Source organism: Episyrphus balteatus, chromosome 1 (assembly GCF_945859705.1).
Source record: "Episyrphus balteatus chromosome 1, idEpiBalt1.1, whole genome shotgun sequence".
NCBI classification, from domain to species: domain Eukaryota; kingdom Metazoa; phylum Arthropoda; class Insecta; order Diptera; family Syrphidae; genus Episyrphus; species Episyrphus balteatus.
The window spans coordinates 1,867,944-1,882,446 of NC_079134.1; the positions used below are offsets into that span (position 1 = coordinate 1,867,944).

Sequence of the window (14,503 nt, forward strand, 5' to 3'; positions counted from 1 at the left end):
GTTGTAAACTTTGTTCAAAGGCTTAAAAGTCGTTGGGTCTTACCTTCTCGTCACCAGAGTCAATATCATCGTTCTCGTGATGTGATGGTTCAGGTTCTTCCTTCTTGACCACAACATCAATCGGCTTTGACTCGATAAACGAGGAACTTGTTTCTTCATCGGAGCCTCTCGAATGGTTGCTCCTTGGTGATTGTGCATTGAACTGTCTCGATTCAGGTGATTTCTGTGGAGGCGCTACCATCGCTGATGGCTTCAAATCTCCACCCACATTGCGTAAACTCTGTGGAAAGTAACTCTTCTCCATAGAATTCCTTCGCTGATGATGGCTAGGATGTCTCATTGGTGGCGAAGTAGGTTCCTTATCGGACGGTGGCGGTATTGTAATATCCATCGCAGGCTTCGGGAACAACAATGGGAAATTCGATGTCTGTGCTGGCGACGGTGGATACATTCCCGGCAGCCCGTACGAAGGAAATCCCGGCGGGAAAAACGGTGGCGATCGGAACATAAAGAACGGATTCGGTGGAGTATTCATGGCCGATGGTATACCGTTCGGCTGAAGACCGCTGCCTCTCTGACTTGAGTGATTCGACACTGACTGATGATGCATGTGCGGATGATGCGGATGCTGATGGTGGTTGTGATGATGCGTAGGTATTCCGGTAGGTGGAGCTACTGTTGTTGAATCACAGAACCGTTTGTGTTTCGATAGCGATGTTACCGTACTAAAACTCTGACCGCACTTATTGCATTTGATTTGCATGCGACAATCGGCGTGCATTCGTTTGTGGCGACACAAGTTCGAAAATTGCGTATAAGCTTTGAAACACACCTCACACTGGAATGGCTTGACCGAAGAATGGATGTGCGTATGTTGTTTTAAGCCGGACGATGTAGCAAATGTTTTACCGCACTCGGGACACGCGTGACTTCTAGCGCCGACGTGGTGGGCACGAATATGTCTCTGAAGATTTGATGGATCACAAAAAACCTAAAAAATATCAAATGAAAAAGTTGTTTAACAAAAATAACATATGTGTGAATGGTATGTGCCGCATAATGTGGCGCGTATAAGTAATCAAATTAGAGCGGAGATTCGGCTACCACTTTTGTGTGTCTTTTGGTATATTGAAATTATAGGATTTCATGCAATTTTCAATCAAATTAAACGACAACAATCGAGTGTACCTACCATCAATCATTAAATTGCTGGCTGTGGTGTGTGAGGTGGGGTGGGATTACGCAAAACTCTGCGCACTAGTAATGCCTCTAGCGCCAATTGTCTTCCCGAAAATATTTGATATACCTGTTTTACCTTCAAAACCTAGATACTTACTTACCCCCCTTTTATCCGAATTGAATCGGCCTTTATCAAAAAAAAAAAAAACAAAGATCGTTAGACGAAATTATTCTGTCATAATAAGGCACAAGCTAAAAGAGATCGTCGTCATAGGACTAGCAAAAGTGTCTCAATCGATCGACGCCTTTGGCATATTATTATGGCTTTGTTTCCTTGGAACTCTCAAAGTCCACAGTCAGTCTTTATAAGCTTAAGCTTGGGCGCACTGAATTAGGAGCAATTTACTGGTGTAGAGGCAATGTTTTCTGCATTTTTAAAGATAGACAAATCCAATGAAGAAAAGAAAGTACTCAACGTCAACTGTAACACAGTGGGGCCAAGCGACTTTGTATTTAGAAAAAAAAAAAAAATGAAAGGCACTTAGTTATTTCAATCTTTCATTGCTTTTAACTAGAAAAAGAAAATTACTACATAAATTGTTAAATCTAAGAGATTTTTAATGACACACCCACTAAAACGCCCACTTTTCTTGAAATTTTTTTTAGGGAACTAAGAAAAAAGTGTTGAATTCTTCAACATTTTAGAAAATAAATTCAAATAGGTAGTTCAAAGGAAATATGTATTTCAGAAAAACAAGACCTTCAAAAAAGGTCAAAAAGACTAAATACCTTTTGAATAAAAAAGTCGTTAACAGCCCCACTGTTAGTCATTCATAAGTGGTCTCAATTTCAATCTCAATTTGGTTGATAAAAGCGATCGAAAGATGGGATTTCAAAATCCGAAAGCCATTTTTATCCAATCGATCAAAGGAGTTAGGTTATAGAGGTACTTATGTACTCTTGTGGATACTTGAAACTGAGGTACACAAACCTAATCATCTTGCGTCTCTGACAACGACGACGGTGTCTTTCTTGTTATTTTTTTTTTTTTGTGTTCGTTGTTGTTTTGTTTCTTCTATTTTAAGTATCTTGTGGATACCAACACATATTTCACAAGAGTGACCGAGAATAATTGTAGGTATCTTTGATTTCAAACAGAGTAATGTAGTGCGCGCACGCCCTAATTTTTTTGAACAAACTTGTGATGTTGCGCGGGGAGCCTAAAGTCTAGAAATCAAAAGTATCTTTAAAAAAATGTAGGTGGATTTACCAGCTTTTATCTATAGACTCGATTACTGATCAATTAAGCTGATAGCTATTTTGCCTGAACAAGTGGAGATCGATTTTATTTTTATTTTTTTTTGTTATTATTTACATGTTTAGTTTATAAGCCCAAAAGCTATTAGAGACCCGTCTTTCAATATTTTACCCTACATCTATCTCCTCTTAAAAAAAAAAAACTACTTGAAGCAAATTACAATTGGAAAATTGTCACCTGAATTGGTTCCGCTTAAGTGAAGGAAGATGAATGGATGGATGGGTGGATTGTATTGGATAAGTAGTCGACCTCGAGGTTTTGTTTTTTTTTTTTTTTATTGAATTCAATTTTGAATTTAATGTAGGAAGCAATCATATTGAAGATTGTAGAATAAGATTTTTTTTTTAGAATTTGAATAGTAAAAGAGAATCATTGCTAAGAAGACTACCGAATTAAAAGAGGAATTAAACCTTGAAAATCACGGATATACGAACGGAGATTACAAGTTTGTTTTTTGTTTATAGATTTGGAAGAATGAATTTGACTTGTGTTATGGTTGGTTAGAGGTAGAAGCGATGACTAATAGTTTTTGAAAGCGACATTTTAAGCTATAATCTATTATTTTTTAGGATTGGTAGTTTCTTACCAACAAGGTTATAGAATTTTACAGAAGATTACCATGATTGGGTATATACAAATACAAATTAGTTTTTTAGTGGCGTTGAGTTCCTTAAAAACTAATGTCTAATTTCGTAAACAAACACTAAAAGCTCTTTTATCAAAAATCTTCTTGAATTTTATCAGACCCTTAAAAAACAGGCAAATATCTTTTCTTCAATCATTCTATTGTCAAATCAGCTGGAAAAGTGGTAAAAAAAGGAGTTACACAAGGCTGCATACTATCCAAAATATTATTTTTGATAATAGAAAATCGATAAAATCTGGGGATAGATTCTATAAAAACCGAAACAAAAACGATCATTCGTTTTTGAGAAACCAAAGAAAATTAGTGACAGATACAGAAGAAATTTTTTCGTTGTTCAAATTGTATGAATCAAACCAAACTTGAATCAAACCGTTAGCACACACGAAAACGTTGGTTCGTTTTTGCCATACATATTCTAACCCCTGATATAGTATCTGAACTTCAGAAAAGCTTAAAAAAAAGTTGGTGCCCACTAAGATTGTGACCTTCTAGATCCAATTCACTACGTCAACTACATTAACAACCTTAAACAATAATTATGTGAGTTTTAATGCGCTTTTCCAAGTACTTTTCAAAACTGCTAAACTATTTCAACCAAACAGAGTACTTAACAAGGTTCAATATTTCAACATAGTAATTTTAAATTTTTAATGTAGGTGATGTATACCGCTGATAACACCAATTTTTTAAATATTCTCTTTTCAATTGTTTAGCTTGCCTACATCAATCCCAATTTTTCGGAAGAAATCTCGAAAAGCTACATTTTACCAATTTTATAAGACCACTCACTGCAAGAAAGGTTTCTCAGTAAACTAAAAGAGTATTTTATCGATACTTTTGTTAGTTTAGGTAATAATACAACTGGCTGCAATTCCAAATACATATTTGATAAAAGAACTTGATGAATTAACTTAAGTTCAAAAGCTGATAGTTTTCCATTTTAATCTTCGTCATTCTTTATATGCGAGCACACAAGTCAAATATTTTCTCACTGATTACACTGGTCAACAAGATATACTTTTTTAAAGGTTTTTGACGTCCTAAACTCGAATTTGAAGTCAGAAAAATTTGATTGGCCTCCGTTTTTGAGATATTACCGTTATAAAATGCTAAAATACGTCATTTTGGCCGTTTTCGAGCTTCTAATTTTGTGTGGGGTAATTCATTATAAACAAATTTGTACCGGTGATTATAAGAATAGATATTTTTCTTTCAAAAACTGTTTAAATTTTCCCGATATCTCTTTTATTACTCGAGATATCTTAAGTTTCAGTTAGTAAGCCAAAGACAAACTAAATTTAATCTAAAGTTTGAGTCCCTGAGCATTCAATTTTTGCCACAAGAACCAAAATATACTTTTCTAAAGGTTTGTGGGTTGCTAAAATCGAATCCGCAATCAGAAAAATTCTTTTAGCTTCCGTTCTTGAAATATAACCGTTATAAAAAAAACATTTTTTTTTGCTTTGTATAACGGTAATTTTTCAAGAACGGAGGCCAATAGAATTTTTCAGACCTATTGTAAATAGCTAACAAAGATATTATTTATAATCAATACAATTTTTCATAGTTAGTTTTGATCTTAAATTCAGTTCAAATTTGAACCAATTTCAATAATCCAATTATTTTGTTAACTTCACTAAAATTGGTAGCCGAATTCCATTTTCAACACAAAATCTTAAATCTTTAAAATTATCTATTGTTAAATTCAAATTTTCTAATATTCACCTCTTCACTTACCTTGGTGCAGTTCTCACAAGGATATTTCCTGATATCGTTATGAACTAATGCACGATGTTTCAATAATGACGGCCGATATGAATAACTCTTAACACACAAATCACAGCTATATTCGTCCTTGCGATAGTGATGTGCAGCGACCAAATGTTCGTCTAATCTGCAAGTTTAAAAAACAAAAACAAACTCAATTTAGTAGTGTTTCCTGATGGCAATATAAATCAGTTAAAAGGACAAAAAAAATTTATAAATAAACTCAAAAACTCAACTCAACATGTGGATAACTTCACACACTAACATGGCACACTCTATAAGTTGATATAGGCGTGCTTGAGTTGAGAGCATATATATAGAATAGAGTAGGTACTCCTGTTCAAAAATAAACAAAAGATAGAATAAAAAAATCCTGATTCATGATAACAAACAACAAAAAAAAAAAAGAGAAAAGAACAACACACAAAAAAAAAAATGCCCACAGGAGAGACAATTAGCCAAATGATGTTCAATATTTAATGTTCGATTAGATCCTAGGCGTGTGTTTAGTTTCGTCCTTGATGCGAGCGATGACAAAGATCTTAATCGCTCGCGCTCATTTGATTGTGCTATTCCAAGAGCTCTCTCACTCAAACCCTCTCCATTCTACATCAGCCACCCATCTATCCATATATTATAACATGGCATATGTGGGGTACACCGACCGGTACCGCAGAGTTGGTCAGTGTAAGAGGCGGTGACTCTTGATGAATCTGATAAGAAGCATGCACAGGCACATATTCTGTTGTATTCATTGAATGTCCTTTTCTGCTGCCCCGGACAGGATGGTTTCAATGAATGGCTTTGTAGTGTACTCATCAATAATTCAGAAGGCACAGAAAAATGTCATCGTTTTTCGAGGCGCGCGAGCGATGGAAAAAAAAATCACTGGTAGATTTGCGTGTTCAGATTTTTTTCCATTTCATAATGGGAAACTCGATTTTATATATTTTTGCTGCCTAAAAAAAAAGGTGAAGTGAAAAGAGCTTAAAATAGGGTAGCCAAGTGGGTCTTTTTGGTATCCAATACTAATTTGACTCTAATACTTAAGAATCCTTGGGGAGAAAACAATTTGCGGGTCTCAACAACATTTGTGAAGAGAAAAAAAATATTTAAAAGTTTTTATGAGATTATAATTCACACTGTGTTTGGAACATTTCTTTATTTTTCATAAAAATCCAATTAAAATTAAAAGAATGGGATTCTAGATTCAACCTGATTCAAAATTATCTGACTATACTAAATCTATCTAACATGTAGCTTAGTACCTCCAAATTATAATGCTTTGAGTGGGTGTGAATTATGAAAGAGAAAAAAAAAAAAACTTTTGAAAAAATTTTGAATAGAATTTGTTTATTTTCAAGGCTCTTAAAGCAGATACCAACATTTTAAGGCTCAAACATACTTCCCAGAGATTTCTCTCATAACTCTTAATACGTTTCTTAAACTATTTTGGAATAAAATTTTAAAAATACGTTTTTAGTTTTTACCAGAAATTTTAAGAGCTTGTAGAATTTTGACATTTAAAAATGCTAGTTGGCAACCCTAATCCACTGCAGTATATACGCAAGACACCTCTAAAAAGCAAACAAATGATCAAGAGGTGACAAACGTTCTCTTGTTTGCCATTCACTCAAGTAATATGAGTCTAGTTTCTAGTATTTGTATAGGTATTGTCCTACTGCCTCCACTATATTTTGCTTGACTGCTGACGGTCTATCCAGTGGCAGTGAATTAATTGCGTTTATTCACCAAATGCGCCGCTCGCTCATAGTCCCTTGGGAAAAATTTAGAATGGACATTTGAGCAAACTGTTAAAAAGTCCAAATTAGTTTCTATTTCAGGACACGTGACTAGGTGCTTAAGTAAAGTGTTAAGCGAGTTAGTAAATGGAACACCAGCAGCACCACATATTGACTGGAGCACATCTTGATGGGCATTTAATCGTGTCCTTAAGTATGACCTTTAATCATCAGGAATTGTGGATATGAATGAATTTTTATTTGTCTTTTGGAAGACCCCAATTAAAGGCAATTCAAATCTATCGATCAACACCTTTTTTGTGGGTAAATTTGTTTAACTAACTGGCACTACAATGTAGCGGCTCGATGGTGTCTCCTTATAGTTCTTTAGTTTGCTTAGAATAATTATCAAACAATTTATCGACTGTTTTTTTTTTTTTTCTTCGTTTATGAATAGTTTATCCATTTTGATGAAGGAAAAAAAAGGGTTATCACCATAGTATGCATAGAAGTTCAACTATATCATAGCTAATTACCTATAGAATCCCTTGGTAAATATTAACGCAATCAATGGTGGTAATTCCCACCGCATCCAGTTTTCTAAACAAATTAACCCTCAAACTGTGACAAGTATAACCAAAGTCCAATTAAAAGACTCACATGTTGCCAGATCTAATCAATTAGTGATGAATAAGTAAGCGCGTTAGATTGTCATCAAACGAGAGGCGGTGCGTAATAACAACGTTAATTACACCCCAACAACAACAAATTGAAATTTACTAGCTATATGCGATGAGCATATGGAAATAGAATATAGTTGTAGACTTGTGTAGTGTTAAATTGACTATGGGGAAAAGGAGTTGGGGGGTAAGAGAGGTGGAATATTATTTCTAATCATTATTTATATAGATTCTTAATTGTTCATGGACAGACAAAAAAAAGAGTTAAAATTATTAATGTGACAATGTTGTCTTTAATTATTATGAGCATATGTCTGTTTTTTTTTTGTATTTTTTTAAATAAATTGGTGAGGATAACCTTTGAATGGAAATCACAAAAAAAAAAACTTAATTAGTTTTACTCTCTTTTTTAAGTGAAACTTCTGTAAGAATTTGATTCATGAATGTGCAACAAAGAAGCATAAGGAACTAGGTATAAGAAAGAATGTAATTTTTATTTTGATAAACATCCTGAAAAAAAGTCTTGTCTATTCAGATTAACTCTATACCACTTTTCAGTGATATAGAAAAGTCTTAAAAAAGTCTTAAAATTTATTGACTTGTAAAACGAATGGAGGAAATAGAAATTAAAAAAAAAATAAATAAATAATAAAAAATATAAATAAATAATAATAAAAAAAAAACATATTTATCCCATTTCCATTTTCTTGGGATAGAAGTCGTTCTAAGTCACGTTCTAAGTCTCGTTCTAAGTCAGGTCCAAAACGTAATGAACTTTTATTTGAAAAAAAATCCTCTTTAAAATTTTTCGAGGCTTACTAGAAATATTGCCCTATTATCGAAGACAAATAACTAACAAAGAATTTTGAAAAACTTATATTTTATTTCAAAATGATGAAAATAATAAAATAAAAGAAAAATAGTTGAAAATTGTTTGCCTAAAACTTTTTCAATGAAGGAAAATTACGTTAGTTGAAACCAAAATTGGTTTGATGTCAATGTAAAAAGGTTTTTAAATGATTAGAAGCATGTTTTGAAGTCACACCAGTCAGCTCATCAAGGCCTTCTTAAAACACATTAAATAATATTTTATTTTTCTAGTGGTTTTAGTTTTCACTTAATTTTTTGTATGTGTGTTGCGTTCATTTTTTTTTTTTTAAGTAGTATTGAGCACCTTTGGCAACCCTTTAAATCTGGAAACTCTGTTTTAAAGCATTGTCGTTATTCTTATCACTTTTCTAATTCAAGCCAGAATTGAATGCTTCAAAAAGAATTTCATCCAAACAAAAAAGAAACACTTCGTTCTTGTTGATTCTCACAAATTTGAATGACCTTATTCAACTTTGAAAGTATCGAATCTAAAGCAAAAATTTTACTGCAATAAATGAAACATTAATATATGTACATTTAAGCCCAAGACTGATTCAAAAGAAGTAAAAAACTTAACCATAAATGTCAAAATCACGAAAAAAAATCGACATAGTTAAAACTGGTTCTTTTGTTAAAATTATGTCAATTTGAAAGGTTGTCACAGGTAGGTAAATGGCAGCAGAAAAGTTAAAACGTTGAAAAATTATTTCTCAAAAACAATTATACTTTTTTGTACAAGAACAGTTTTTGATTTTAGTTAAAGAAAATTGTTAAATTTTTATTTTTCGAAAAAAATTATGAAGCTCTTTAGAAATTCGTGGTCCTTATTACAATAAAGAAAAATTTCGTAGTATTTTCTTTAAAACAAAAAATTGTAATTAAAAAATATATCGTTTAATGTTAAAAATGTAATATTTTAACTTGTTTGTAATGTCTTTGAAAAAATGTCAAGACTTTTTCAATATACTATCGTTTGTTCCTAATGGTAAGTTTAATTTCTGACCGAAATTTTATAAATTCAAATCTGGAATATTGCTTATAACGTTATAACAAAATATTTAAGCTTTCCATTATATATAAATATTGCATACCGATCAACAATTGGCAACTTGACTCTGTACAATAATTTTTTTTATAATGAAACTAAACTCTTATAGTATTGTACATAGGGTAAAAGCGGTTGAGATGGCATACCTTTTTTGTTTTTGGCATATTTTTCAAAATAAACCACATTTCATATTTCTAACAATGCAGAAATGTTCTATATTCAATATCCAACGTATTATTTGTTTTACAGAATTTTATCTTTTTAATTTATATTTTTAAATTAATTTAGCAAAAAAGTTTAAAAAAAACCATCTCCCCCTATAGGGTGGGTGAGATGGCATACCCTGGTAGGTGAGATGGTGCATGAGTTTGTTTTAGGTTTCTATTGCCAAATTCATTTCACAAATGGTTGAACGATGTTTAGGAGTCAAGCACCAATGCATGCCATATAAAAGAGTGATAAATTGTATTTAATGAAAATTTGAACTTGGCTAAGTTACTTAAAAAAATTTTTTGAGGGTGATATGGCACATGCTAAAACTATACTCAATTAAAAAATTCTAGTACGGAATGCGCCATTTCACCCGCAAAAAACTGCGCCATCTCACCTTTTTTCGCATAATTCCTATTCGTAAGCACCCATAAAAAGCAGATAGAACTAGAGCTCAGATTTCACATGCAATGCATATCTTATACTCTCTTGTATGTATTGATGTATCAAGGGCATCTAAGATCCCAACGACTCACAAAATATAGGAACAAAAAAAAGAGCGAAATAAAAATTCGAAAAAATTCATCACATAGTTTGCTTTGAAATTTTTTTTTATTTTTTGTATCTCAGACAAAGAAACGAATACTAGCTACTTCGATTTAAAATATTTAAAGAAAGCTAAAAATATTTTTTATACATTTTTATAGCAATAAATGTACAAGATATTTAAAGTGCGCCATCTCCCACGCCGCACCATCTCACCCGCTTTTACCCTAATTCATTTCGCTTGAGAGGACATCATTTGTTATTCAATTTCAAAGACTACACAGTTAAGGTTAATTTTCACATAAAGAAATAAAAATGAAATTTGACAAAAACAAAAACTTACCGATCTAAATCGTAATATGGTTTCTCACAGACTTCACAACGTATATCAATTCCGTTCTCATCGTCTGTATCTTGATGTTCACCAGGTTGTAATTTATCACTTTTATTATCAACAACGCTTCGATTATTATTTTCACTTTTAATATTATTATCCTGATCGTTGGACGAATTATTAAATTCGTCATCACCAGTTGTATTTCCGCTGTATTGAGATCCTGCAAAGAAGAAAAGAAAACACAAAATATTAGAACCGACTTAGAAAGGAAATGTATAAAGATTACAATTAGTATTTCCCTGTTTTCTAATAAACCATCAATAACATCAAAAGAGTAAAGAAAATAGAAAACAACAAAAAAAAACATCTGAGAAAATTTCAACACGATTTCAAATTATGATTCATTCGCCCCAGCCACCTGGGGGGCTAACATCCATTCCATCTAGCCACCAATATGTATTATAGCAGCCACCATCATCAACAAATTCAACCAATATAAGCCAATATGCGCCCGTTGCGCTGCTTGACTTGACTAAGTTTTCAGCTTGCACCTATTTCCTGCGAAAAACCGCATATTTTCCACCATCCACAGCCACTGGCTGCATATTCAGCCAGCATTTTGGTGCGATAAACCTTTTTTTTTGTTTTTTTTTTTTTCTCTTTTGTTGCTAGTTTTTGATGGTTGGAAGAAAAATCAAGTAGTTGCAACATCGTTTACACGCTACACAGGGGTCAATTGACCAGCAACTCCTACTACCACCATCATCACCACCACTACCAATAGGTAGTACTCAAAAACAAGCACTTTGGCGGACGAGTTGAAATCTCTTCCCATATTTTTCAATGTGCGCCGGGGCTATTAAGTGCCTTGTTTATCCCGCCCCCTTTAAGTAATGATGATCCATAAACCCGATGAAATAACAAAAAGAACAACAAAAGAAAAACGCAACAAGAAGAATTGGATATTGCAAACTTTCAACCTCTGCTACAAGGTGCATCAAGTTTTATGAACTTGTCTACAAGTGTGTTTGGGATTTTTATTGATGGGGCGACCGACAATGTGGCAGCAACACACAAGAAAAAAAAAACACTAAATTTTTATGTTTGAACAGAAAAACTCACACTTTAAGCTTTTTTTTTTTCAAAAGAAGACAAGGATTATATATTTTTTTTTCACTTTAAACAAACAGGATGCTCAAAACGGGACATCCGAACTCTTCATCGACTAAAAGACAAGTGGCTTCAATGTCCATCCGCGTATATCCTTGAAAGAGTGCTTTACCGTCAACACATCACCAACACACTCACAGGTATTAATCGAACCCTTGATTGCCTTCATAGTTCACCATCAACTACTATTCTGTCCACTCGATGGAGAACAATAAAAAAAAAATAGATAATTATACACACACAGCCAAACCCCCACCCTAATGTACACCACCACACATAAGCCACCACCATAGCCACCAGGGAAATGAAAATAAAAACACCTGAATTCAATCAAAGGACACTCAATTAGAATGAAAACAATTCACCTCCACAGGTGAAGCAGCGAACGACTGCCGGTAACCGTCCGTCACCATCGTCTTCGTCATCGTACAAGGTCCTTCTTCTGAAAGTCGTACCCCAGATCAAAAACAGAAAAAAAAAAAACTCAAAACTCACCCTCTCCAATAGACGAAATTATTATTTTCCAAAATGCTCACTCAGGTAAGGGATGGTTTTCCTGAGGTCAAGTATACTACGACTCTACTTCGCTGGGTGATGGACAAGAGTTACCTTATACATGTGCAGTGCATGCATGACAGCCCCTTTTGGTTGGCACGCTTGAAGAAGCACAGTTTCGCGGTTAAACGTCAAACGGTTCCAGTGGACTACCTCCTCGGAAGTCATATAGCACCTTACCACCACCGCAAGAAGGCACACAGGTGTTGCATTCTCGCTGGGTTGTAAGAAAACCACGCTCTAAGGAACTCATTAATATCAAGAGAAAATTCATAGATCCTTGGAAGAAGAATCGTTAGTACTTGGCGGGAGAATTATTCCCACGTTTTTGTGAATCCATAATGTCCTGATGGTTTAAGGAGCAACCGACCTTGACTTGGCATATCTAACACAGTTCTCTCGAACCATATGTTCGTTCTTTTCTTGGCGAAAAAGTTTTGCGTGGGAAAATATATATTTTCGAGACATCATTTTTTATTATGTCCTAAATAGCCTCCCAGAGATCATTAAAAAAAAGTTATGACCAGCACGTGCGTCGAATATAATGCGTCAAAAGTCAACTAGAATAATATTTGACTTTTTTTTAATAACATGACAGACAGCACCAGTTATAAAAATGCAACCCTCTAAAATCTGTGTTATACCTTATAACGGCGGCTTACTTGCCACCGATTGTACAATGATTTAGAAGGTTCAAAAGCATTCACCACCGAATGCGCGCTGGCCATCGAGGACATATGTGAAACGAGTTGAAGTGTTGTCACGCAAGTCTCTCAGCAGAATGTGCAGCAGCAGCAGCAAGCAGTGCACACCTTTCGATTTCCACTGTCAAATGAACGATTAATCATTTCGGATTTTGTTCACATATTTTTTTGTTGCAACACAAGAAGTATAAAGTCCCATTTTACTGTCCCCCAAAACCTAAAACCACGTGTGTAATGTCACCTTGGTGACTTCAATAAGCAAACATTATCGATAAAGAGGTATTCACTCCTTTTGACATTGTCATCGAAGAAGAAAATGATTCCTAATCGAAACCGTCATAGCGTCATTTTATCATCTCTTTGTCAATAAAATATCCCTAAATGGCGTTAAATTCGCTAACATTGCACATTTCTGTCACACACCACATCGCACTTTGCAACCCTTTTTTTTTTTTTTGTTTCGCAGAAAAGATCCCGCATCATGATTCACGATTTTGATGCTGATGATGGACACACGTCCTTCTTTCGTTTTGTGAATTAAGACAACACACCATGTTGAATCCTTTTATATTTGTTGCCTATTGTGTTGTGCAAAGTGACATGCATTTTGATAAATGAGTTGGTTGGTTAGAATGATGATGATGTTGTCAAATGTTTTTTTTTTTGATAAAATAAATTGATGATTAAAAGGACATGTGAAAGGGATGAAGAAGACGTGTGTGTAAGTTAAATCAATGAAAGTGTAATAAAGCGTGTGGATTTAATTAAAATCTAATAGGTATGATGAGCCAATGATTGATTGATTGTTTTTTTGTGTTGTTTGCGAAAGGGGTAACGATAATTAGGCCACAAAGACGGAATTTGTTAATCTTGTGAGTATTAGATCCATACAGAAATAATCCAGGAATACATTTCTTAGTTCTAAACTGAGTTTAACTTGAGTTCATTTTTTGATTTTTTCCTTAAAATTAGCTGTACTCAATATTTGAAAGGTTCAAAACATGAGATGTAAAATCCAGAGCAAAAAAAAAAAACATCACACTCGTGAAGACGTGAAGTTAATAACTCATTTCTTTTTGAAACGATTATTAATTTATAGATTAAATTGCTAGGAATGTGTAGAGTAGAAAATAAAAATTTTAACATAAAAGTTTAAAATTGAGATCCTATAATATTATACTCTACTTCAAATTCACTTCTATTTTTCTATCCCACCCTTTACAGTAGAAAATACTACGTATATTTAAAAAAAACTTAATTTGACATAATTCAAATAAAATCAACAAATTCTAGCGAAAACAAGTTCCATTGGATTGAGGTCCCAACTGTTTAAAATAACATATCGAAACATAGAACATTTTGTTTTAAAGTTATGTGATTTTTGTGTTACACCCGTTACTCAAATACTTGAATTGAATACTGAACTTAAATCAAATATATTACCAAATTCACCATGTTGATTTTATATAGAACACCATCATTAGTTTTGTAGAATATTCAATTTTGATTTGGTTGTGTTTTTTTTTTCTTTAAGAAAAAAATTGAAAGTTCTTTAAGTTTTTTGAGGTGCTGAAAATGAATATAAAGCTCTCCTACAAAAATTTCGCACGGAAAATATGAAAAAATTATCGTAAAAGTACGAACAAAATTTTTGTTTATTTTTGTAATTAGTATTTTATCTATATTAAAAATAAATCATTTTTTACAAAAATAATAATTTGTTTAAATTGT

The 14,503-nt window shown here is 33.3% G+C and overlaps 1 protein-coding gene across 5 annotated transcripts in view; it reads right to left on the reverse strand.

Moving 5' to 3' along the window:
* LOC129906413 (transcription factor hamlet) overlaps positions 1 to 14,503 on the reverse strand; it is a 72,849-nt gene that overhangs the window by 1,754 nt on the left and 56,592 nt on the right. For 4 of the 5 annotated variants that reach the window (XM_055982175.1, XM_055982179.1, XM_055982177.1 and 1 more), the window contains exons 5-7: positions 10,350 to 10,563; positions 4,869 to 5,037; positions 44 to 991 (exon numbers count right to left, since the gene is read on the reverse strand). In XM_055982175.1, coding sequence (XP_055838150.1) covers positions 44 to 991; positions 4,869 to 5,037; positions 10,350 to 10,563 — 1,331 coding nt within the window. The remainder of the gene's footprint in view (positions 1 to 43; positions 992 to 4,868; positions 5,038 to 10,349; positions 10,564 to 14,503) is intronic. The other variant, XM_055982176.1, reaches the window with a different exon arrangement.